The sequence below is a fragment of the Ascidiella aspersa genome, chromosome 5, assembly GCF_963924565.1.
Source record: "Ascidiella aspersa chromosome 5, kaAscAspe10.2, whole genome shotgun sequence".
In the NCBI taxonomy this organism is placed as follows: Eukaryota; Metazoa; Chordata; class Ascidiacea; order Phlebobranchia; family Ascidiidae; genus Ascidiella; species Ascidiella aspersa.
In genome coordinates, this window is record NC_139451.1 from 27,892,386 (window position 1) to 27,918,399 (window position 26,014).

Genomic DNA, 26,014 nt, shown 5'->3' on the forward strand with positions numbered 1-26,014 from the left:
TCAAATGTGAAAGGTGATGATAAGTTAACTTATATCCACGAACACCAGGGATAAGTTTTACGACATGAAAACGTGAAATAACGTCGAGATTTTTTAGTGCTGAAAAAATTCATTTACTTTTATCACGAAGTTTGCAAGTTCGTGTTACATCGCAAAGTGAAATTTACTTTGTGCAAGATTTTAACGCCTGACTGTGTTTCGCGGCAATTAAGGGAACGAAAAAATACTTTTTTTAGGCAGCAGAGCTAACGTTTAAAAGTAAACTACATTAGGTGATATCGCTGTTGGTCTGATTCAAATGCAAAAAAAATACGCGGCACAGTTTTTTTTAGACACACCAGAGATTTGAGAACAACTGCCACGGGTTTTAAACCGTGGACTAGTTTTAGGAGTTCATGAATTCTTTAGTTACCGATATTTAAAATGGAGTTTCATAGATTTAAAAAAAACACGCGAGACAATACTATTTTTAGGGGACCGTGTAAAAAAAATTAAGAACCCTTCTTTAAACAGGGGTACAGCAGTTTGACTTTCACCTGAAATGCGACAACAAAGTTTACATTACGAGCATAGAACAACACATGTAAGGCACCTGTCAAATGCTAAGGCGTGGATTATATCATGAAGCGGCACGCGGCCTTTTGCGTTTGCGCAAATATTGGGGTTGCGAATATACGTCAGAATTTAACGCCGACAATGAATTATTAAAAGGAGACAAAATGAACGGCAAGTAAAGCGGCCGCCGAGAGGTCTTTTTTGCGAATAGGTAACAAAAAAGGCGAAATAAGGCGGGACAAAACAATTTTTGCAAGCTTTCTATAACACACGAAATAAGGACGGTCATGTGCACCCCGCTCCCCATTTAAAATCAATTTTGCATTAGTTCTAAATGTGTTAATTTATGCATTTAAAAAATTAGATTGGATAGTTGCACCCCTGTATGTTTGAAATTCAGTGTCCTATCAAAAGCATAGTGCCCTTTTAAAAACAGGCACGGGCGTTAAAAAAGTTTGACAATAATAGTGAAGCAAAAAAAACGGAACTTTTAGTATTGGTAATTTAACATTCTCTTCAAGGGGCTCTTTTACAGGTTCGAATCTAGCTGGATACTTGGGATAAAGATAGAAAATTCGAGACACGTTTTTATCTTGAAAGGGGCGAAATACGGGATATTTTTACAAGGGCAGGTTTAATTGGATATCAACAGGGAAGGCCAATTTAGAGGACTTTTCAAAATTGCTGGTAAAAACCTGGCCAAGTATATTTTTTTAAGAAACTAACCTAAGGGAAAATGCTCACAAGTGTTATGCCCGAAAATTGTAAAGATCTTTTCATTTTACAAGGTGATTTATAAACGTACGAAAATTGCCTGATGTCGCTACGCTTTTTACCTCAGAGAAAACACTTCCCCCTTGTTTTATTAAAAATAGCAGGCGCGTTTTTTTTAAAACAGCTGACGCGTCAAAAAACATCTGCGCCCAGTCGATGGGCTATTTTAGGCGCAAGCAACCCATAGGGAGATGCACCTGTTTACTATTGGTAGGCGTCGAATAGAGAAAACGAAAAAAACGCAATGCCGCCGGGAATAGCGGCATGATGTTGAAAACAGGGCCACAGCTCTAATTTGCCTGGTTTGCAGGAACTTTAAAAGCAGATGGTTGCCTTTTTCATCGCCAATTTTTCTCAGTCAAGTTACGGTTGAAGTGGCATGGATTTTTTTAAACTGGTACGTTCACATGAAATTACTTCAAAATGCGCTTTCGAAAGACTCCAAAATTTGATATACATCCTTGTGGCTAGTTTAAGAGGTAGAAAATGGCACAAAGGACACAGGAAAGCCTTGTTTTATTTTTTAAACTAGTCAATTATCGGGTAAAGTTGTACGAGCCCAACCGCTACTCTAAATCAACACTGGATCGAATCAACACCCTGAAAATGCATGCTACGATATCGGAATTACCTCTTATCGATGATAAATGTATCAAAGACGGCTAATTACATGTGGGTAGTTTTAGAAAGGGTTTTAAATATATGTAAATAAGGGACTATCGTATCGGAGCCGCAAGTGGTAGTATCGGTACTCGTCCGATACTTTGCTTAAATCCGTGTCAATCCGATGCCAAATTATAATAAGAGTTTCAGCAATAATTTGCGATCGAATTTATCGATTTTACCTAAAAAGTTGAATTTATCTAAAAATAACTGCCTAACAACTTAACTTGGACCGGGCCGCGATATTTTTTGTCCAAAATTTTAAGAATCGGAATAAAGTTGAAGTATTGACATTCCTAATGTAAATGGAGCGACGCACTAAGTACAAAAAAATTATCATGCAACGTTTTTTCAGTTTCTACGTTGGTTAGAACAAAAAACAAGACTTGCCTGATAAACTCCTTTCGTCGCATCGCCCTGGAAAACAAAAAAATAGCAAAGGTTTTTTCTCAAGATAAGCTTCGGGTTTTATCAAAGCAGCATTTAAGATGCCGAATAGGGTTACTTATAAATTCTCAATGAGCACCTGACAACTATACAGACATCCGAAACACGTTTGCTGTCGTATAAATAAAACATTGTACTACCAAGTGCATTGGGGTAAATACAAGGTCAAGTTGTGATGAAATGGTGTCAAATCAAGTATACTACTTGTCTGTAGAAATACATACAAGAGACTTTTCAAATAAATTTTATAAGTTTTTAAACGAAAATTGGACCACTCCACAAACTTTGAATATTATTATAAAAAATAGGTTGATTTTGGTTTACTCCGAGCCGTTCTAAACACATATTAATTTCTGCTGCACATAAAATAAATTTTAAGACTATATTCATTTAAAGGCTTTTGGAAAAACGAAGGGTTTGTGTTCACAATGCAAACTAATTTACAGAAAATCAAGGTTTCAAAGACATAGTGGCATCCCTGAGTAAAACCTTATTGTTCATTTTCCAAGATGTTAAATGAGCAAAATGCAAGCGGATTGCACACCATTGTCCCCGGGTTCTGCAATCTCTCACACGTCACACACGCCTTTGTGACGCATCAAAAGCCATTACTTCCGGCCTAAGCGGAAGAAAGCAGATAACCATGTGTTAGCGCAAGGGTTCTTAAACTTTTTTTACTACGGCCCCCTAATTTGTTTTTTTGCTTCGCTTGGACTACGGTAGGCAAGACATTTTCAGAGATGACGTCATAAATTGATGTCACAATACAAATAGACTTCGGAAATCTGCTGATTTCGGTGAGGAAAAAAATGTGAAAGTTAAATGAAGTCTAAATACATTGAATGCAAAACCGTTTTATTTTTAATTAAACTCGAAAAAAAATGAAAAATTGATTACTTTTTAAATATCCATTAACATTTCACTTAGGCCTTCACGGAACCCCAAGGTGTACATGGACCCCAGTTTAAGAACCCCTGTGTTAGCGCTTAGGGTAACCAATAAAGGCTTTTATAAGACCGTTTTGGTAAGGTAAACTAAAACCTATTCCCGCAAGCTTTGCTAAAAACGAAACAGTTTTCTACCACGAGTAAATGTTTTACTAGAGGATCTGATAAAAAATAATACACATATGTCTTTGTGTATGTTATAATTTAAGCCGGTAAACCACGCCAACATTTATGTAAAGCCGTATCCAAGGTATTTTGCGCCCCGGGGCTATAAAATTGGCCCCCTCCTTTATGTTTAATCAAATTTTCTATTACATTAACATAATATACCTTACTTTATACAAAAAAAACTTAAATTTTAATAAAACATTTGATTTAAACAAACAGCCTGACTTTGGCATTTGTAAGCCTCATTTGGCGCCCCTGTACCTTGGCGCCCGGGGACATATGTACCCCGCCACCCCACCCTATGCAAGGACAAATGTCATATTTAACCTGGGTGACGTTCTTTATATGCAAGTGTATAAGTAAAAAAAGCAAAAAAAGAACATAAAAAAACGTTTCGCGTTCCAGTCAGGCAATAGCACGAAAGGCATGAAACAGCTGTTAATCATTGTAAAATGGCTGCTATGTGAAGACTAGTTATCAAAAAGTGCGCAAAAATCCACCAGAATAAACAAAAACGAATAACTTTTTATCGTAAAACAGTCAGTTTGTACTTACTCGTCAGGAAAGGGGAGGGGTTGAAGCAAACCTGCCAATCCTGGCCGCCAGTCGTAAAGGTTCGAGCTGAAAGTTGAAAATAAACGCCATTATTGTTTGTTGCTTTGAATGTAGGATGACTTTGAGTAAAAAAAATGCAACCCTTCTGCTCATGAAAGCGGTCGATATAGGCAAAATGATTTTTTTAGGACAGAATCACATTTGTGTGGCGTTGTTGCGAAGTTTTAATTGCCTATGTTGAAAATGATTAGAGATTTATTAGAAGTTAAAATGTACCTACTTCTAAATAGGCCATTTGTCTTAAAATTCAGTTAAAACTTTAAAAAAATGCTAACCATTGTAAAAATAACCAACCAAAATATATAAAATGTAATCGATTACTTTATTATAATTGGCGGAATATGTCAGATTTACGAATTATGCAAATAAATTTCCCTGTTTAACAGCAATTTAAAGATTTAGAAAAGGTCATCGTTACTTGCAAATTTATCTACTTTAATCGCGATTTTTATAAACGATTGTTTTGTCGACTTAAATCGCCGAGGGTCTGTTTTATATTTTCGATTCAAATTATAAACTTATCACCAGCAGTGACGCAGTTAAAACCGAGATTTCACAGACTCAAGAGTCTGAGAAAAAAGCAAAACCTTTTTATCGCAGCGAGCTGCTATCAAATTTCTCATTCACACGAGAATAGAAAAATCGTGACACGTTCAAAAGAATCTTGAACGCACCAGAAATATACACTTTTTTCGAAAACAGCAGTGAACCCAGATAACGACATTGGAATTCTTCAAAAACAATCACAAATATTAAAGCTGTATTAGTTGGCCTAATCGCTAATGAAATGAACTTTAATGTTGTGTATATGAGGTATTCAGAAATACTGTAATTACGTACAAAAACTTAAATCAATCTTTGACAATGACTTAGCAACTATAAACTCGTTCGTAGTTACATAAGGCAAAAACACCCCCTTTCCAGAAATAACTCTTCCAGTTGACGAAACTGGAAGTCAGATCTTGACAGTTTCGTATTGCAATGTTGTCCAGACCTATAATTGCCCTTTTTTACGAAAATAACTCTTCGGATGACAGCTATAAAGCAGTTCATCTATCGTAAAGTTATCGAGTGCGTTGCACAGACCGAGTGTACGGAAATAAACCAATCCCGGATTTATTTCAATACACAAAGGGCACCAAAATAAGTTTACAAAGACCCATTGGCAAGTGGCAACAGCGGTGACAAAATGGGGCGTTAATTTGCATGAGACGTCGCGTTGGAATGTAGAACTTGTGCGCTAAATGTAGCACTGTATGATGCAATAAAATCGATTAGATTATACGGCAGTTCTCATGGGAGCGTGGCGAAATCTCTCATTTCAGCCCACGTATGTAAAAGCCGATATATCCTTTCCATAAGAACGTTATTATGAACACTTTTCCCAAAAAGGATTTCGAGGAATTTGTCGCATTAAAAAAATGTAAAAAACGTTGCTTTTGACAGAACCTTGTAAGCGAGCTAAAGTTCAAACGGCGAAAAACGCGCTGCAATAAATTGTTAGTCGCTTTAAGCTTAAATTTTTAATTTGTATAAAAATGTGCCATATACTTGTAATGTGTTTCTCTGGCCGACGTATGTGAAAACCTGGTTTATCCACTCTTCAAGACTTTTTTTCAAAAATGTAGAAAAATGTTTTGCACTTTTTCCCAAGTAATATATTTTTAATTAAAAAGGTGCAAAAACATTGCTTGGAGTCAGAATGGTAGGAGGGCCAGAAGTAGAACGGGGTCAGTGCGCTGCAATGTACCGAGTGGGTCGAAAGTAGGCTTAGAGTTATAAAAAGTAGGGTTTGGGTCTAAAAGTAAATTTATTGTTTTGGATTTCTTCTCATACACCTTGTTCTTTACAACAACCCAAAAAAAGAAATCTATTTGTGTCAGGTCAGGTGAGCGTGGTGGTGTACCGCAGGTCAATTTAAAACATCCAAAAAAGTTTATTAACTGTAAGCCTATATTTGGCCCACCCTGTATATAGATTGTCTGTCGCTTTAAGCTTCATTAAATTTTTAAAATGTATAGAAACGCGTCATATACTTCTAATGTATTTCTTTGCCCGACGTACGTAGAAACCTGGTTTATCCTTTCAACAAAAACTTCAATATTCACACTTTACCCAAAAGGTATTCGTGGATTTCGCCATTAAAAAGGTGTAAAAACATTGCTTTTGAGGCAGCTTTGTAAGCGAGGTAAAAATAGATGAGGGAATACACTGCAATATATATAAATTGTTTTTTTCTTGAAGCTTGATTACATTTTTAAGCGATGTATACTTGTTATGCGTTTACAATGCATTTTCACCGCAAAAACGAAACATCTACATCGGTTCAGGTTCAAATTATACAAAAAAAACTCTGGCAAAATATATATAAATTGTTTTTTCCTCAATATATATAAATTGTTTTTTCTTGAAGCTTGATTAAATTTTACAAATGTATAAGGAAAGCGACTACTTGTTATGCGTCTACAATGCATTTTCACCGCAAAAACGAAATATTTACATCAGCCCAGGTTTAAATTATACAAAAAACAGCTTTTGCAAATCTAATTAAAAACTTAAATGCATTAAAGTAAGAGTTCAAGAAGTAACACAAACCATCCTAATGAAAAAGAATCCTTACAAAATAAAAAATGCGAAACGCGCTGACATTTGTCGCAAAGGAAATAAGCCTTGATTGTATAAACTTAGTTTTTTCCAAACCAAAGTATTTTTGCTCATAAACCTTATTGCCTTAATTTAGGCAAGCTTTAAACTTTTCGGTTGCCGCAGGAAAAATTGATTATAATATATCAAAATAATTTTCTACTGAATGACATAACATGTATTAGAAAAAGTTTTATTTCTTTCTTAACGACAAATTTTTATCCAATTTTTACAAAAAAAACTAGCAGACCAAAAAATTTAAAACGGGTGCCACTTATCTGCAAAAGTTTTTCCAAATTTTACAAAAATCTAACAACAAACGCGTTTTACATTTCTAGTAGAACTTTGACGAAGAGCGAAGCGTTGGCGAAATTCTCCTCGCTAATTTCCGGAGCGGTGGGGTGTTGATCCGGACCGGCAGGCTTCTTGTCCAGTTCGGAGTAATACTCTTTTAAGTTGACGTCACCTGCGAATGAGATAATATTTACAAAAAAGTAAAAATACACACCCTATTGCCAAAAATACGCAAATATTATAAAGTTGGCGGTGTCTACTTTTAATAATATGCGTTGATTTAATAAGAATATAATGTGTAACAGCTATATCGTAAGACACCGTTGGCGAAATATGAAAGACCGTTTAATCCCCATAAAACAGCTCAAACAAAAACACTGTTAACACGAAAAAAAACAAGTTATTTTATTGGGCATAAACAAAAAACTGTGATGATGGTAAAAGTATAGGGTTTGGACGTGAATCATGAAAATTGCTTTTACAAATATATTACCAAGTCCTACAAACGGGAAACCATTTTACATGTCGTTTACGTGACAAAAATGTTAGTCACAGTTTAGCGTCTGAATATTATTATTATCACACTTCAATCGCAGTGGTATAAACCATAGAAATAGCTTAAGAATAAGATTAAAAGGCAATCTCAAAGCGCTGCTTGACCGCTGCGCCATGGAACGTTGCTAGATGTGCAAAGTAGAAAAAAAATATTCGAAAATATAAAACCGAAAAAAAAATATATATGTTAAGAAGGAAAAAATATATATTCGAAACGTTCCAAATGATACCTATACTATCTATGGGCTTTGATATTCATTCTACGTCTAACAACAACCTCCAGCCATTATCTTAAGACTTTTTCGAAACGTTCACAAAATGATAGCTACTTCTGTATGGGCTTTGATATTCTTATTACATAAAACATGTATTTTTTATCATTTGGCATTTTCTCGTTCGGCTTGCCCCATTTATTAAACATAAATTTAAAGATAAAGCAACTACAAGACAATACAAACATGCAAGTATTTTAAGAGAAAGAAAGATTAACTGAAATAATATAATTAGAGCTAGCTTAGCTCGCCAGGTGCGCCGCCATATTTTTAGAGGTCTACTGTGTGCGGTAAAAAAAGATTAAGGAACACTGGCTTAAGACAACAAAATGTTTCCTCACAAGATCCTGACGCAGGTTCGGCATTCATTTCAAAAGATGAGCAGTTCGCTTTCCAAAAAAACGCGGTCTAGCCCGCCCAAATTCGCTCCCGAGTTATTCTGACATGTTTATGTCTTATTCAGACGATTAACTTCGTATTGTGTCGTGAAAAATACTATATTTAGCTTGAATATGTCGTTGGTCTTAATACTATGGTTTTGTCTATTTTTGCATTAGGTATTTTTGCTTTTTAGGTCTTTTTTGTGTGTTCCCGTTGAAAATGAATAAAACGTTATTCGACCTCGCTCAAATTCGCATTAGGGCACACTCTCGGCTTGCGTGACGTCACACCCACTATGACGTAACAGAGCCGGCGCGCGCGATACTATCGCTTCGTCATCTGATAAGCGCCCGGGAGCAACCACAGGAATTCTTCGCGAAGCAGCCGGCGGCGTCAGGAGCTTACAAGTGAATAAAGAAAGTGGGAGCAATAGGCAGTGGTTCTCAACCTTTTTATGGCTTACGGCACCCTTCAGAAATAATAACTAGATTGCGGCACCCCTGCGGCAACCCTATAAGATTTTTTTGTAGGTAATTCAATCGAATGTCACAATTAACGGAACAGGACCAACACACATCAACTCTAAACAACGTAGAAAGTTATAATTGGATTTATTCCACTTTAGTCTTACACAAAAAGTTGTAAGAGTTAAGCAAAAATCAGATTCTAAAAATTCTTAAATATTTCGCGACACGCTTGAGCATTTGAAATGGTACCCCGGTTAAGAACCACTGGTATATGGCGACATTTAAGACAATGTTCGGCCATATTATTTTCCTTTTCGTTAAGGCCTTTGGGCTTGATTTTTACAGAATGCAAAAGTTAAATTTTGCTTCCGTTAAATTCGCAGATAAATAGTATATTTTTCGTTTCAAGTCCCACTGACCAAAGCGTCAAGGTGTAGGGCAGTCATTCTCAAGCTGTGTGCCTCGAAATATTGTAAAGTTGGCGGCTAGACGTTTTTAAATTTTAAAAAATACATTTCTTTTTTAAATAGGTCGCTCTACGTTTATGGACATAATTGGAAACCGAAACAATATAGAACGTTGTCGCAACGCTGAAAAAACAAACTTCAAATGTTACAAGACTAGAATGCCCACTATCCTTTAAATAGCTGACAAATAACTAAACTACACATTGTCACCTTTCAATCGGTAACAAAAAGCATGTTGCTTTAATCAAATATTAGAGTTTTATGCCTTAAAAAAGTAAATATTCCTATCTGTCCTGTTTTACTTAAAATCTGTTCAGTAGGGCGACTATTAACCAGGGCGATATGCAGACAAACTATTGGACCTTTTCGATAAAGGTATTTTGCTTGTTTTTTTACCGAATGCACCAAGTACGGTATTTATAGCCTTTTGTTTACAATAACAAGCCGATCAGTTCCGATACTGACGCCAACTTATATAAGGGCAAATACGATTCTAAGGTGTCATTTGTACGATGACTTCTTTATTGATAATTAATAAGTATCAAGTCAAAATAGGTCGAGTGAATCGACAGTATTTTCATAAAAAAGTTTCGATACGCACTTGTATCACCATCAGTTCATTAAAAATCGAGAATTATAAAAAAAAAAACGCTTTGCTATCTCCTGGAGCATATTGAGACTCGATTTAGGTTTAATATTTGCACATAAGAATGGTCGGAAACAGCAGGTTTCTTAAGTCTACTTGTATTATGGCTTCATCTCTAAAATATTAAGGCCACTAATCGCTATGGTCAATGAAACTCGAAGATTTGTTTTATATGTCCGCGTTACAAAAAGTTAAACAACGCCTGACTTATTGTAAAGTGTTAGTGGATTCAGTCAAGGTGCCTATTCCCGCCACCAATTATCCTCTTTCGGCCAGTGGTCGATTCTGAACGACTCACAAAGGTCTTTGAACTTCGCAAAGCAGTACTTATTGGCCATTAAACAGCGAAGGCGAAAAGGTTAACGACAGCGTTGGGTTTAATTACACGATTACAGACATTTAGGGATGCGGGGTTGCATTGACGCAACGTTGGAAAACACCTTTGCTGTGTCAAAAGTTCAAGCTTGCCATGAGCGAAAAATTTTACTTTTGGTCGACAGTTGAAATAAAAATCGCTACAAACACATCTCCAGGTCACCGGACCACGGTCCTCACAAACTACTTTTTAACCAAATTTTTCTATGAATTAACTAAAAAATATTAACTTTTTCTATAAAAATACCTAAAAATATAACTTTTTCGATAAAAATGCCAAAAAAAATATTTTTTTCCACATACATACCACAAAAATATACCTTGTTTTAATTTTTACTGTGTTTTTGTGCATTTTAAGGAAATCTATTTAGGCGAAAGGCTCCCTGAATGCTATGGCATGTTACGACGTTCGAATTTGGTTTAAAGAATTAAGTAAAAGTAAACTATATAAATGCTGTTATTCGATCACAATGCCCATCTCTTTTGTGTGCCTAGAGCGTCACGTACCCTTCTAAATTGAAAGTTGTGCCAATTTAGGCCAAATTAAGGCAATTTTCAGTTTAGCGCCGTTATTTTGTTCAAAAACAGCAGACGTTTTGAGTTTAATAATTTTATGGCGTCAGAGTATGACGTAACACTGTGACGCCATACGTGGAATTTCTTCAGCCAAGAATAAATTCAGTTGTGGAGTCGCCACTGCGGCCGTTTTTTATAGATTTATTGCAATAGGTTTAAAATTTCTCTAAAATTTGTGAAAATTGTACTTATAATATTCGAGAAACAAAACTGGCGAATCGTTAACAAAATCAAGGTTTCAAGGCGTTCGTTTTCGGCGCTGTATATCGCTTTGGGCAAATCGGCACGAAAAGCGTCAATGAGCAAACAAAAAGGAAAAAAACTACTTTCTCCACTCAAACGTCACTATAAGCTGCTTAAAGGCTTCAAGATAGCAGGGTCGCGGACAAGAGTAGCAAGGCCTTGGCTACAAGTGGCAATTAAGTTGCCGAGTATTGGACCTGGCCGTACTGGAAATAGTCGGCTCTGTTTTTTATTCTGTTAGGCTCTGTTTTTTTCAGAAATTGGTCGGCTATTTTTGTTATTCTGTTGGGCTTTCGCTTTTTTTGTTTTTTTTATTCTGTTTAAGTCTCGTTTTTTTTTTTTGTTTTTTTTTTCATTCTATTAGGCTCCGATTTTTTTCGTTTTTTCTAAATTGGCCGGCTCTCTTTTTTTCTTTTTTTAATCTGTTAGGCTCTCTTTGTTTTCGGCCCAAACGTTTCTGCGAAATTTGTGGCTTGACCTTGCGGTGACCGCTACATTTCTGGCTAGGTTAAATGTGCTGGTTTATACGGTTTCGGCTTATATGCATGCATCTAATGTAAAAAAAACCTTTCATTGCTCACCAACTGTGGACAATATACAGGAATAATAAGTTTCTTGATTTATTGCACTTCATATAAAGTTGCTGACCGATAGAGCTAGAATAAAACTTCGAAGATTTAAGAGTATCTAAAATGAAATATTCAAGCCAAAACACTCAATAAAATCGACATATTTCACTGTTTTTAGACGTTTCGGCAATGCGATTATTTCGCTAAACGTACCATTACCCATTCTATGTTTTTCTTAAAACTAGCGTTGCGTGAGGTTCGAACTCATAACCTCGGTACTCGAGCAATATGGAACCGTAAATCTACCAACTGAGCTATACGCAGGCTCAGAGAGGAGCGAGTCGAGAAACAACCATACACCAATGCTTGCCACATTCTGCTAGTACAAGCAACTTCACTTTGAAGGGAATCTACAGTACCACATCATTATTCAATGAAACAAACAAACAGACATGTGTTCAACAAGTGTGATCTAGCCCTTTGAAGTCGATTTTTGGCCAACGATAACGGCTTTCGTATAATAATACACAGGAAGCCATCGCAGACTCACCAAATCTGTCGATGAATGATGCAAGCAAGGCAGGCTAGAAAAACAACTAGCCTGTGGTGAAGTTTGAACTCACGACCTTCGGACCATCGCTCTACCAACTAAACTACGCAGGCTCAGAGAGGATTGAGTCGAGAAACTATGTTACGCCAATGTTTGCTACATTCTGTTAGTACAAAAGGGGATCTACACTCAGTACCGTATCACACGCGCACGCGCGCGCGTACACACACACACACACACACAGTGTTCCTACCACTGCCTGTTTCGTTTGGTTCATAAAACTAGCGTTGCGTGAAGTTCAAACCCATAACCTCGAGCATTATGGGACAGCCACCCAGGTCAGGGAGCCATCGCAGACTAACCGAATACACAGCACGTTAAAACAAAAAAAGGGCATGCTGTTACTTCTCTTATTCAGCTCTGTGTTGAGTGGTTTTGCGTCGTCGGGCGCATTGGAGTCTTTCAGCAACTGTCGGTTGAGGCTCTCCTGAACGCTGTTCTTCAAGTTCTTGGCATCGCTCCGGTCTCCAGAGGATCTCTCGTTGTTCAGGATGTTCTTCTCCGTCATCACCGAAGTCTTCTCGTGCAGACTCGCCATCTGGTGTCGCTGTTGCTTGCGCACCGAGCGCCCCTTGTAATTGGTCGAGTCGAACTTGCGCTGACGACGCTTGTCGCTGTATTGTGACGTAACAGTGTGATGTTTTGGTTCAAATAGAAACACTGACAGGATAGAAATTATAACACTAGCTTCACATAGGTTTGTAATTAGTTTACAAGACCGTCCCTGGTAACCCGTCCCTAAAAAGATTTCTGTATTTTGAGCAGTTCGCAAATGTTAAAAAGGTTAAGAACCACTGATCTATAGAAAAGATAACAAATTATGCTATATCTGTATATCTATATCTTTACCGGATGATTCTCACTTTGAGCAGGCCAAACTGAATATATACCGATTTTAACATGTTGAGTAGAATGTCAAATGATATCATTTTGTTACGTATAGCCTTGCAGCATTTTCTCTTTCTTATAGCTGGTTGGTAAAGGTGTCAGGAAGCCTACAACACACGGCTGCATCAGGTAACATTAACATAGCGCATTAGCACAGCCCATTCATTGTTAAATCTCTAGTTTCCAGTATTGTAAAGGAGTAATTTAAAAATGACAAGTCCCAATCAAGGTATTTTGCAAAGTCCAAGTCAAGTCGTTGTTATATTAAGCGATGTCCAGTCCCGTCATTAGCATAAAATTTATTGTTTTAAACCAGGGGTTCTTAACTTTTTTTTACCGCGGATCACTTTTTTTTGACGTCGTGTGGACCACGATAGGCAAAAATTTTCAAAACATGACGTCATAAACAGACTTCACAATACAAATAAACTTTATAAATCTCTATACTTCGGTCTAAAAAAAGTGAAAGTTAAATGGAGTCTAAATACAGTCAGTACAAAACCATTTCGTTTTTAATTAAACTTCTTTCTTCGACAAAAAATGATTACTTTTTAAATATAGACTAAAATGGCCAAAAATTCAAAAAAAATATTTAATTAAAACATGGCATTTTTCTTTGATTTGCCAAATTGACAAGAAATGTAGTGGTAGCCAGACTTGAACAACTAGATAATTCTAGTTTTCTAACACGAAAACGTATGAAAATTATCAGACAAATATTTACCATTACCAAATAATATTCGTAGAATGAATAATTGTTTCATATTCTAGTTCAAATCTGTTTTTCAAGATTTTGCTAATTCTAATTCGAATCTATTTTGAAAAAATTGAAACGACCCAATGTTTATTAAATTTGAAAAAAATGATATGCTCTTCGTAAAATAAACGAGTTTTCCAATCTAAGTCTGCTAGTAGCCTGCGCGGTTAACTACGAGCCTCAATATCCACCAAACCAAAAATCACAACAAAATCACACAAACATCAAATTGCTCGCTAGTCGTCCTCGCCGTTGAGGAAGTTTAATTAAATTGATTTTGAACATTTTATGTAATTCTAGTTAAAATTCTATTTCTAAAGAAGCCCAGCATTCCCATTCTAATCGAATTCGAAAAAATTAAAATGCTCTAATTTTAAATCCAACTAAATTAAAAAAAATATGATCTAATTTTAATTTCTAATAACTTTGAAAAGCTAAAAATCTAGTAGTCCATGTCTGCTAGCAGCCAGCGAAGTTAGGTACAAGCCTCAATCTCCACAAAATCAAAAATCACTAACATAAAAAAAAAAAAAACAGCAAATCGCTCACCACAAAATCAAAAATCACAAACATAAAAAAAAAAAAACAGCAAATCGCTCACCACAAAATCAAAAATCACAAACATAAAAAAACAAAAAAAAACAACAAATTGCTCACCACTATATCAAAAATCACAAACATAAAAAAAACAAAAAAAACAGCAAATCGCTCACCACAATATCAAAAATCACAAACATAAAAAAACTGCAAATTACTCACTAATCGTCCTCTCCGTTGGAGAAATACTGGTAAATGGCCGAGAGGCAAACGGCGATTAGGTTGTTTAGTATCCTGGGATGTGGGCACTGGCTCAGGGGTCCGTGCATCGACTGGATGAAGGACTTGACAGCTTCAAGGCCGTTGTTTTGCGAGTTGAGAGCCAGAATGTACTCCATGATAAAGTCGCGAAGGCAGGTAGACTTCCCGAAGTCCTGGAGAAGATTAAAGTGGGATTTTTTTTTTGTTTTTTTTAATGTTTTTTTAAACTGCTTGAAAAAAAAATATTTTTTTTATTTTTTTTTCATAAGCAAGTGCGTACAACCGCTTTGAAGCGTCAGCAAACGCACGAAACAAAGGGTTCGGCCTAACCAAGCCAACCATGAAAAAAATGATCAGACGAGATGTTTCGATTGAAATGGAAAATAGTAGTAAAACATGGTTCATATAAAAACTAAAAAACATGATTTAATTTGTTTTAGTAAAACATGGTTCACTTCTGTCTGTTATTTATAATGCAAATTTTTCTTTTTTTAATTTGTCGTTGTATCGGTGGGCTATAGAACAGTGCTTCTTAATCAGATAAATGATTAACACCAGTATGAATAAAAATTTTGCAGGGGTGAACCAACCACTGGGGATGAATAAGGGTGAACCGTCTAAAATGGATGATAGCTTCCGAGAAGGACGGATATTTTAAGTCATTTTAAGCTGTTATATAATATACGAGATAGTTTTATCACATCAGAAGACAAGGGTGAATGAAATCTGGTAATAGATGCTAGGGGTGAACAAAACTAAAAAAGTTTAAGAAGCACTTGGCTAGATCACGACCTCATAAAGCTACAGAAGCTGACAAAGGAAGGATGTGACGCAGTTCGGCCAATGATGCAACAATGAAGATATCCGTCATGAAAAAAAGGGTATTGTTAGACAATAATTAGCGATGTGCAGCGTTTTGCCTAAACCACGTGGTAGTTGTTGTTACGTGGGCAACATGCTGTAGGTTGAATCATTCTTCAATGCAACGGAAGTGTTAGATCAGAGCTGTAGTAATGATTCACAAACAAATGCCTAATACCACGAGAAGGTCATCGGTAAATAACAAGTGTTTTCAACAGAGTGTCACTATATGACAATGGAAATCACCTTGGCCCTTGTAAGATAAATGTCGACCTTAATTTCAGATTCGATTCAAGCGAATAAAGAGATACTGACGATGCCTTTGCCTTTGCTGGCGAAATCTATACATCTTTCAATAGTGTCTTATCCGAATTGCTAGCATTGCTAGAGTATTCTGATGTTTTCAGCAGGGGCAAATTATTTTCCATTAGAAGAAAGATGGTGTTTCGCTCACCATAACACTGACCTTGGTGATTTTATATATGGTTAAAACTATTACGCGTTTCACTTCTTATTACAGGCCAATAAAAGCTGCTTAATAATTTAACAGAAATGTACAAACCACTACATTCAGTTAAAAGCAATCAGTATTTTCAAAACGCAAAATCGTCATCAAAGCATGTGTGACGTTGGGTATTTCGTCACGTCTCTTTTTAACCAAATTATAAGCAAAACACTGACTTAATTACCAAGGTTTATTCATTTAAAACAAACAAAAAAATTGGCAAATTTACCACAAAAATGCACTTTTATTTCTATAATAAAAACAAATACACAGAACTTTGCCAACTATTGCAAGGCTGTGCCGTCCAAAACAGAACATATTTGCACGGCTAATGAATTTTTTAAAGCGCTTGGGTAAATCCAGAAGGTCACAAGCGAGACGCGGTCACGCCAGCGTGGAATTTAGAGGTCACGGGCTAAGCGGAAATTCCAGAAAATCTAGTGAGCAAGTTTTTTTTCTGCAATAACGACCGAAAATCTAGGGCAGGGGTTCTTAAACTGGGGTCCATGGACCCCTTGGGGGTCCGTGAACTAATTTTAGGGGGTCCATGAAAGTTATATCGAAATATTAGTGTACCCTACCGTTATATTTAAGAAGTAATCAAATTTTTAAAGGTTAGTTAAAAAATAAAACGTTTTGCATTGAATTTATTTAGAATCCATTTTCCATTTTGTGGACCAAAAACTGCAGATTTCCAAAGTCTATTTGTATTGTGACATCAATTTATGACGTCATTTTTAGAAATAATTAGCCTCGTTATGATATTTTCTGCACCAGTTTAGTAGAGCGGCCTACGTTTTACAGCGATAATTTTTTTTTGCAAGTTAGCACGTTTGCTGATGTTTGAAAGGAAAAAGTAAAACAACACAAAAAACAGATAAAAACGCGATAACTAATCGTAAATAAGTAACGGAAGAGGTTCTTTTTAGTATACTATGCCTGGTAGCAACAGCACACTTATTATGCAACCTGTATAACACCTTTTTGGTGTGCTGAAGAAGGCCTGCCTTTGAAGTGGCCATATGAACCACTGGTTTCCTACTCTGGTTCGACGAAAGGACGCGACCAAAATCTTATGTTTCGTGGTTTAAAGGGTTATATTTCGCTTTAACCTTAAGGCGACCTGCAAGAGATCAGCGAAACAGGCGAAAGGCTATTTAACAGGTGTTTTTCAGAATATTAAAGCCCATACAAAAGTGGGTAGCATATTTTAACGTTTCGAAAGGCAACTGAAAAAGTTTGGGAAACTAAAGGTTTGAACAATACAATTTGCCCTAATAGAGAAACAACTAACTTGAAAAAAAACTCGGCGATTTCTGAAGGGGTATGACTGCTGAAGTTTCTGAAATGACTTTTAAAAGGGAACGTCGAATTGGAATGACATTAAAAACAAAACGATAATACTTTCACCTACCGGGCGTAATATCAAGCTTACCATGGAATTATATTGCAATCTAAATCGCATCAGCTACGTAATTATTCTTCAGCTTTAAGCAAAACATTTCTAACGGGGTTTTACAGAGAACAACAAAACAAGAGTTTTCGAGCAGCGCGATTTGTTTATCAAGCATGACGTCACACCACGTCACGGTGGCGAATGGTACAAATAAACGGTATATTTAGGGGAAATTGCGCGCACAACACAACCAAACAGATGTAAGCAAAAACAGCTGCAAACTGGATTAACAGGACTGGCGCCTCTATTTAAATCGCGTTTGCGCAGCTAGAAATCAGGCCTCTACCTCGAAAACATTGGGTTTCAAACTGTGCGCCGCGCCACAGCTGTGTGCCACGATATACTCTTAAGTTAGCAGCCTAATTTTTTGGTAATTTAGGGAAATAACATAGTCTTATTACAATTGGGATGCAGCCAAACATGCGATACTGAAAAGGGCACTATCCACTACAGATAACTGGTAACATTATTAGATTTACGTGTAGGTATGCCGAGGCATTTCGACTTTTCAACCAGTTTTATGTGGCCCTTACCTTCGGGTTGTAGTATTTTTTTTTTTACCTTTTTGGGGATGTACAGATTCAATTCTCGTATGCCTAATATTTGTAAGTGGAACCTATGCTAAACGAATCTCGAAAGCGGTTCATAAACTAGGTAAAGGATTAGAAATCTTACGTTGATTTCATAAAAAAAGCATTTCTCTTATAAATAAAGGTTTGGCAAAAAAAATTATTTTTTTTGCTTCCTTCTTTAACAAGACACATCATTTTGTTTAATTTTTGTTCTTTTTCGAATGAATTTGTACAAAACAATTGGCAGTGTGAACGTTTAAATGGCTTAGAAATACAGTAAGGTTAAGCGCGTACGTGATAAGATCCAAAACTTGACTATGTGTGACTCATAAAGGTTACGTCAAAGGCACCCATGTACTTTGTAAACAAGCCAGTTCGTTAAAAAGATGACCATTTGTCAACGCCTTACGTGTGACTGGTGACTGTACAGGGATCTATGACCAATTCACAGAAAAAAAAGCGACTTCCGCGGTTAACAGGGTGCCTTACAATATATCGAGAGGTGATGAATTAAAGACAACCGTATAAGGGTAACCAGGTGGCACCGTATAACGACAAATCGTATTGAATTCTTGACACAAACTCGCACAACCGGGCTTCATCCAGTCAAAGTAGAAAAAGTAATAAAATATAATTTGACTTTATATATATAGTGCCAGCTGATTGCCCTATTCAGATTAATGAGACAAATGCGGCCATTTACAAATATTGTATACTGTATAGAGCTCTGAAGGCCGACCAACGCAATTAATAGGATGCATACATTCAGTTCATTGTCCCACAAACGTACAATCTCAGCTGTTAGATTTGGGCTTCCTCCCTTTGATAATAACAAGCCTTCAAATTGCCTACCTACATTTTTTCTTCTGCGCTAATCCATATTAGCTTGAAAAACGTCGATGGCCTATCGATTTTTTTTCGAGCGAGTTATTTAGCGAACATTCGAGACAAATATATACATTCCCTTAAAACAAACGTCAAATATCTTTTGACTTGTTGTTTTTTTACTGGTCTAAAATGTTAACTTGTGAGTCAGATTCTATAAGATTTTTGAGATCAAATAGTGACAAAACCCAACGAGTATTTTTATACTTAAAGTTGGGGGAAAAAACAACGGGTGGAGACGTCAAGTTTCCAGGGACGGCAGAAAAAAATGTAGCACAGTGAATTTCGCGGCCTACTTTTAAGAGAAAACCAATATAGTGACTTACTATCGCCCTTAACTCAGACAAGCTATGTGTAAATGTCTCAATATTAGAAATTATTATGGATTGTGCGTATTTAACTCTAAAATGCTTGCGCGTGTATGCCTATTGGCAATACAAATAACCTAACTACAAAAATTACAAAACGTTTCGCTGCACACTTGACAATCTCTCAAGGCACACCAATGTGCCGCGGCCCACAGTTTGGGGATCACTGCTGTAGCAGCTCGAAATCGCAAACGCGCGATAATTTTTTACGGGCTCCTCGTGTCTGTGTTTGCCGACCAACTTGCGTGTCGCGTTGGAAGGACTCCTGGCTCGGTACATGGAGATATGTTTTCAGGCGCTTTTGTGCGGTAGACTGCCTTTTGCAGAGAGGGGTAAGGCAAAATTTGCCAAAAAAGGGCCCATTTTGTTTTGAGCCATTTGAGACGAGTACCACGAATAATGGCATTTTATGACTGTGGTGTGAGATTTTAAGCAGTCAGGGGAATCAAAGCTTGAAATTTATTACATTTATGTGGACTCCAGGCATAAGACCGAGATGAGAACAACACCAACGTCATAATAAAACACAATTCGAAATAAGACCAAAATAGGACTAATACCTAATTATTAGTACCGTCTAAATCGGAATAAGTCCTAAATCCGTCGGAAAAAGCCCTAAAAGATCGGAAAATTTTCACTCGGCGGTGTTTGGATTCTGAGAAATTTCAACATTGGCTATTGTTTCACGAATACGCGGTCAAAAGTCGAGTGTGTGTGTGTGACGTAACAATGCACTTGCGGAAGTAGAGCAATTGTCACCACTCGAAATTCGAACGACGCCCCATTGTTTTACGAAACGCGATACAAGGCGAAAACCTTGTGTCGATTAAGAGAAATCAATCAAAATCAAGCATAACCTGAAGACCAGACCGCTTGGAATATTTCGGTATTTATATACGAGTGTACTGCCCTGTGCCAAATGTAAATAACACAGTGTCGTACCAAAGTTTAGCGAAGGGGAAAATGAAACCAACAACGAAAAAAATGACATTTCAAACGACATTTGGTCCGAAATGACTGAACTAATATGTGATAACAGATAAGGGTGAGAGCTCGTAAAAATAATTCTCGATAACCCAGTTTTTGCTTTACTTATAGTAACTGACGATGCCAGTATGGGCGCAAGGTATATTCCTTTAAACATGTCTTATCCTGGTTTTACTCGGGTGTTTAAACTTCATGAGTTTTATTGTTAACATACAACAGTGATCGACAAACAGAAACCTGCTGCCAATGGTTTTGTATTTTGTAACGATACGCCCTTTATATTTATATACAGGATGGGCCAAAAGTAGGCTTACAGTTATTCCACAGCGTTGGCTCGGAAAAAGAGGCAGCATTGAATGGCCACCACGCTCACCTGACCTGACACCAATGGATTACTTTTGGGGGGTGTTTTAAAGAACAAGGTGTATGAGAAGAACCCCCAACCAATAAATTTACTTTTAGACCCAAACCCTACTTTTTATAACTGTAAGCCTACATTTGGCCCACTCTGTATATGTAAAAAAACGTTTTTCGATGATACACGGTTCATATAGCCGTTGGTTGCTTTAATCGATCCAGCCGGGTGCGGTTCAGACATTTTTAAACAAAGGCGGCGTTCAATTTCAATGCATTTCATAAATTGATGGTCGAAATTGCCGGTCTGTTTTAAATCGAAACCGCATATGCGCAAAGGCTCTATGCTCGACGATAGAATTACGTCAAAGCCCTTATCTAATGCGTCAAACGATCATAATGAGCGAATCAGACAATTTGTCTATTGCAGGGTTTCTGGTTTCTTAACGAGGGGTGCTCGCAAACCCTAGAACTAGAGATGGACTGATATATCGGTTTACCGATAATATCGGCCGATATTTGGCTTCTACCGATATATCGGTATCGGTAAATGTGTAGGCCGATACTTTGCTTTTGGATACGAAAATATGATACAATTTCTCCTGTAAAACAAACAACTTACCTATTTTTTTATTATAAGAATTTTTTTTTCTCAGCTGAATGTAAAACTAACTCACATTTTGGTCTTGTGTTACTGTGTTATCAGTTAGTAGTATAAAAATAAAATAACAATTTTTGGGGACACCATGCACGGATCTGCAATGTATAGTTTGATAATGAATTGCAAAGCCAAAAAGGTCGGGTAGATATTGATTAAGACGTTTCGATACAAACTAGTATCAACTTCATGCTGTCGATCTACTCCACCTGAAGATGATGCAAGTTCGTATCGAAACGTCTTAATCAAGATGCTGTCGATCTACTAAACCTTTTTGGATTTGCAATTTATTATCGAAATAACAATTGATTTCGTTATTTTAAGCAATATTTTTAGTGCGAGAATTGTTTGGTGATTTGAAAGGGGTACAACAAGGAAAAGGGTTAAGAACCACTGACCTATTGTATGACGCAGATTTCTATCAAGCCCCTTGAAACAATCAACAATCAGTAAAGGCGACAAAACCGAAAGCTCGAAATAGCGTTTGATTGTCTTTGCTACGTCAATCAAACCATTGATTTTGCAACAAAAAACAATTAGAATATGCAATTGCGTAGAGCAGGGTTCACTACACTCATTACATAGGCAGTGTTATAATGACTTAAGTCAATGAAAGTGCACTCAAGTCACTGTTTTAAGTGCACTTAAATCACTGTTTCCAAATGACTTGACTTAAGTATTTTGGACAAAGGTTAAAATGTGGTTTCAATAATCATTTTCATTCTAAAATTGGGTTATTTATCCTAAGTTCTGCACATAAAACAATTTGCTTGCGGTATGATTCATTGGTATTACTTCCTACTAGAGATAGACCGATATATCGGTTTACCGATAATATCGGCCGATATTTGGCTTCTACCGATATATCGGTATACTTTTGCCGACATTTTACTACAAAAATATGATATAATTTTTCCTGTACAACAAACAACTTGTCAAATTTTTTATGAAAAACATTTTGGTTTTAACATCACGCCGAGTTAATATGCAAAATAATAGTTTAAAATTTATAAAGGTGTATAAACTAAAACATTACTAGGATTTCATTTTCAATTTATTCAAGTTTTGAACATTTCCCAGGTATATAAAAAAATCGGTATCGGTATCGGATATCGGTTGAAAAATGGATATCGGCCGATCTCTACTTCCTACGTGAGCTATTGATCATAATCGGACGAATTCACCAGTTTAAATTAAACGTTTTATTTTGGCGACAAAAAAGATGTCGACCAAAGCCCTATTTAAGTATTGGTGTGCAAGCACTTCTGGAAAAAATATCGGCTAAGTATATGCTTACAGGCAAGGACTTGACTTGAAGTTGACTTGCTCTAATTATGACTTGACTTGGGCAACTGATGACTTGGACTGGGTCTTGACTTGTTATTTATTCGAAAAGACTTGACTTGGACTAGAGTTATTTTACGAATGACTTAACTGGGACTTAATGACTTGTTTTTAATGACTTGTTTACAACACTGCATAATGGGCCTGGTAACAACGCTTGATGATTGCGTGCCGATTATAAAATTTTCGTCCGACTTTATTATTTTTATTAATTATCGTCAAACGAAAACATTTCACCAGTATAAATAAAACCCAAAGTTGCTCCCAACACAACTTATTTCGAAACTTTATTTGTATTTCTCTGACATCTGGACAAAACTTTCGAATTGAACTTTCAAAAACTAAACTATTTATGATAATTATTATATTATAGCAAAAATATTAAATCATTAAAACTTGCAACTCATCAGTTCGAGGGCGTTATTTTGACTACTAATTACTAAACAACAAAAACGTATAATATTTGGCAAGCAAGCTGTTTTACAAGCAGATATTGTGGTAAAAAAACTAAACAAATTTTTTCAAAATTTTTTATCAACACTTCACACCAAGACAGGTTGATGGTCCAAAAGACTCAAGTCAACTCCAGTCATTTTAGAACAGCGGTTATTTTGCTTTCATTTACCTAGGATATGCTGCGTACATCTGTCTATTGTTATTTTAGTGCACTACAGCAAACCTAAATCTTAAGTGAAAATTTGTTGCAAAGCACTAGTCGGGTGCAGGGTGTTTCAATTGTAAGCGTGCGAGCCGCATTTATGAAATTTGATTATGCCGAATAACTTTTGTTCTTTGACTTCAAAGATTTTTTTCCGATGTTAGGGGTTTAGCAATTTTTTTTTACTTAAATCATTAGAAAACTGGTAAAAGGTACAGTAAGACGGGGCTGAAAACGCAGGATTATTCAAGTACGTATAGCATTTGGATTGCCAAGACGCAATTAGATTGACGTTTCCGCGTTTGAACGAAGCTTCTTGGTTTGCCAAAGCCGCTACGTTCCTGGTTTATCGAATTACAATCGGGTGAATAATATATCAAAACGTACACAACCACTCAAAATATTATTGCAACCAAAGCTACTAAAAGCGTTACATTTGTTTTAATCAATCAAAAGCAGCCTGAGCCCTGAAGTGTGTTTCTTTTTTGTTCATAGAATAATTTTAGCGCAAACTCAAACACGACATTGGTCGATTGGGCCGTGCAGGCAGCAATAAACGACGAGATATGTGCAGAACTTGTACATTCTTATCAGGGGGCCGTTGCAGTCCGGGTGTAGATTGGAAGTTTGGAATCGTCAATTATTCATGTGCGGCAAAAAGCGTTCGGCAATTTGTATGAATTATTACAAGGGTGGACTGAAATATAAAACAACGAGCCTTTTCCTAGGACGAAGGCCTTTCTTTTATGATATCAGTCGACTGGCTTTTTTTCTTTAATTTAGCAAATGAGAGGCCGCCTTATCAATAAAAAGTGCTGAATTATAAAAAGTGTTGACTTAAGTATTTTGGACGAAAGACTTGACCTGGACTAAAGTCATTTTGTAAAATAGCTTGGGATTACATTAAGTGTTGTCAATAAAATGTATCTCTAGTTTGGAACGTTAAACAATTTGATTGCTGTATATTGCGTTTGTGTTATTTTTAGTTGAATTGTTGCTCATAATCGGACGAGTTAAACAACAATTTTAATAGTTTAACAGTTTTATGTCAATGACATAACTTGAAGTTGATTCGCTACAATATTGGCTTAAATGGAAAGACTTGACTTGCTATATTTACAAAAGACTTGATTTGGACTTATTTTTCAAATAACTTGACTGGGACTTAAATCATTCCATAATTACTTGTTTACAACACTGCAAACTCCCAACACAAATGAGCTGCAAAATCAGGAACATCAACATAAATGTGTAGAGCTTATTACTAGTCAGATAAATCAGACAATGGAAATATTTGTTATGTACATTATATCGGTAAAATCAATGTAATAGCACTGCATGTATTTCAACATGATTAAAAAGCCTTAAATCATTTCTTAAAATTTTACCTCATTTTTCTTTGCCATACGATCGAACATTGGGTTTTTACACAACTCATGCGGGGAACCAACTACTTATCACATACAAGTCATGTCGGTAAACTAACCTTATCGTAATACCGATTCCAAGTGACGTCATTACTATGGTCAAACAAGCGAAATAAGATAAAAAACTGAAACTTTCACAGGCGTTTTTTTTTGGTTGTTAGCCAAAATTTGCCTTGGCGTTGAACAGTTTGGTTACCTCCAATTATTATCCTAACGTTTTTTGGTAAATTTGCCTTTTTGGATGAAAATCATTGCAATGTGTCGATTAACACGGCTGAAATTCCTATATTAGTATGGAATCGACACCTATACTATTAGTCTGAATTCAAATAACATCGCAAATTCATGTTTTTATATTTTTGAAACATTTAATCTATCCCAAGCATCAGACGAGAACCGAATCCCACAACTTGACATCGTGTATCGGCTTACGATCCGATATTATCGGACATCCTTATACTTGACACCCTGCTTTCACACACACCACGTTAGCCAGCCACTTGCCACTATTCATGTCCGATACTATTTATCGTGAAATCGATACCCGATATTTTGGTTAAAAATATAGCAATTCGATTTCAAAATGACGCCAATACTAGACACAAGCAAAATAGAAGAAATTGAAACGTTCAAATGCATTTTTCTTTGATTTTAGGCCAAAAGTTTGCCTTAGCGTAACTAAAAAGTATATAGTTACAAACAGTAGTATATAGTTACAAAAGAATTTTTTTTCAATAAGTTTACCTTTCAAAATAAATATCATTGCAATATATCACAAATCATGCCTAAAATTCATAAATTCGTATGGAACTTATAATCGGAACTTATACTACCATGAGTATCCAACGAGTAGCGATACTTGCACTTGGTATTTGGTATCGGCTATCCGATCCAATATTATCGGACAAACATCAATTAGAATCTACTTTCACACACGCGCGATTAGCCACGAACTTACCACTGTGTGCTTGAGGATCTGTTGTACGATGGAGGTGAACTTGTTGACGACGATCACCGAACGTGGACATTGTCGAAAATGCTGCACGAGAAAAATAAACGTTTGTTTTGTTGACTGATTTTGAAGGCTTAGATCAGGGGTGGACAGTCTACCCCCCGCCACCTGTTTTACCAAATTTACAAGAGGCCATTTCTCATATTTTTTGGCTAATTTAACTAGGTAAAAGCAAAAAATTTTCAGCCCAAAGTTGTAATGTCTAAACCCTAGATAG

General features: G+C 36.3%; 1 protein-coding gene across 1 annotated transcript in view; it reads right to left on the reverse strand.

Moving 5' to 3' along the window:
* The window catches only part of LOC146145745 (C-Maf-inducing protein-like), a 63,037-nt gene that overhangs the window by 19,085 nt on the left and 17,938 nt on the right, over window positions 1–26,014 (reverse strand). The window contains exons 9-14 of the mRNA XM_083389477.1: window positions 25,744–25,824; window positions 14,672–14,883; window positions 12,613–12,881; window positions 7,143–7,278; window positions 4,110–4,175; window positions 2,383–2,409 (exon numbers count right to left, since the gene is read on the reverse strand). Coding sequence (XP_083245603.1) covers window positions 2,383–2,409; window positions 4,110–4,175; window positions 7,143–7,278; window positions 12,613–12,881; window positions 14,672–14,883; window positions 25,744–25,824 — 791 coding nt within the window. The remainder of the gene's footprint in view (window positions 1–2,382; window positions 2,410–4,109; window positions 4,176–7,142; window positions 7,279–12,612; window positions 12,882–14,671; window positions 14,884–25,743; window positions 25,825–26,014) is intronic.